The sequence below is a fragment of the Buceros rhinoceros genome, unplaced genomic scaffold (assembly GCF_000710305.1).
Source record: "Buceros rhinoceros silvestris isolate BGI_N320 unplaced genomic scaffold, ASM71030v1 scaffold39105, whole genome shotgun sequence".
Classification (NCBI taxonomy): Eukaryota; Metazoa; Chordata; class Aves; order Bucerotiformes; family Bucerotidae; genus Buceros; species Buceros rhinoceros.
This window is the reverse complement of record NW_010415281.1, coordinates 908-1,791: the sequence shown is the minus strand read 5'-3', so window position 1 is coordinate 1,791 and position 884 is coordinate 908. Positions and strand designations below refer to the sequence as shown.

Sequence of the window (884 nt, the reverse complement as noted above, 5' to 3'; positions counted from 1 at the left end):
GGTCGCCCATGGTGGGAAGGTGCGGTACCAGCCGCAGGTGGGGCACAGACATGTTCCTAGTGCGTACCCTGTTTCTTTGCCCAGGTAACCAGCGCCTTCGAGCTCTACATATGCTACAGTCCCCTGGGGACTAAGGCTGGCGCCATCAGTGCTGTCAACAAGCTCATGAAGTGGATCCGCAAGGAGGAAGACCGACTCTTCATCCTCACACCCCAGACGTACTGACAGGCATCACCCAGGGCATGGTGCCAGCCCGGGGGAGCCCCTGCTGTGCTGGGGAGCTCGTCCTGTCCCCCCAGAAAGCCTGGGCTGTGTGTCCAGGGGAGAGGGCTTGGTGGGACCCCGGAGCACGGGGAAACCTGCCCATGGGACCGTCCAGCCTGGGTGTTAGAGATGGGGTGCACCGCTGCCAGGGGAGGGGGTGAGCAGGACTTGCATCTGCAGGCAGTGCCCCCAGCTGGGGTGCTGCCCTTCCTCTGCGACCCCCAGCTCCATCCCTCACTGTGGGGGTCCTGGAGCGTGGCTACCTGTACCCCAGGTTGCTGGAGGGAGCTGAGCCCTGGGTCCTGCTGCCTGTGCCCGGCACCCTCTTTTCTGTGCCGTCCCATGGCTGTGCCAGGGGTGGGGGTCTCTGGGGGAGATGTGACAGCACTCAGGAGACCCCTGTGCTGCTGTGCCTGCAGGTTGTGGGTGATACCACCCAGGCGGGGGACAGGGCTGGTCTGGGGCACGTATGGCTCCTCTCCGTGTCCCCCAAGTGCCAGGCAGTCCCTGGCAGCCCCGGAGCCTGCCCCAGCAGGTTTGCTCCCTTGGTATCTGTGTAAGCCTGGACCCTTCCCACCGTGGCTGTGAGGACGTCCCTGCAGACACTGGCAGGGGGGGTG

The 884-nt window shown here is 65.0% G+C and overlaps 1 protein-coding gene across 2 annotated transcripts in view; it reads left to right on the top strand.

Annotated features, from left to right (window-relative positions):
* MON1A (MON1 secretory trafficking family member A) overlaps nucleotides 1-225 on the top strand; it is a 3,160-nt gene extending 2,935 nt beyond the window's left edge. For both annotated transcript variants that reach the window (XM_010137376.1, XM_010137375.1), the window contains one exon: nucleotides 85-225. In XM_010137376.1, coding sequence (XP_010135678.1) covers nucleotides 85-225 — 141 coding nt within the window. The remainder of the gene's footprint in view (nucleotides 1-84) is intronic.
* Nucleotides 226-884: the final 659 nt, after the last annotated feature.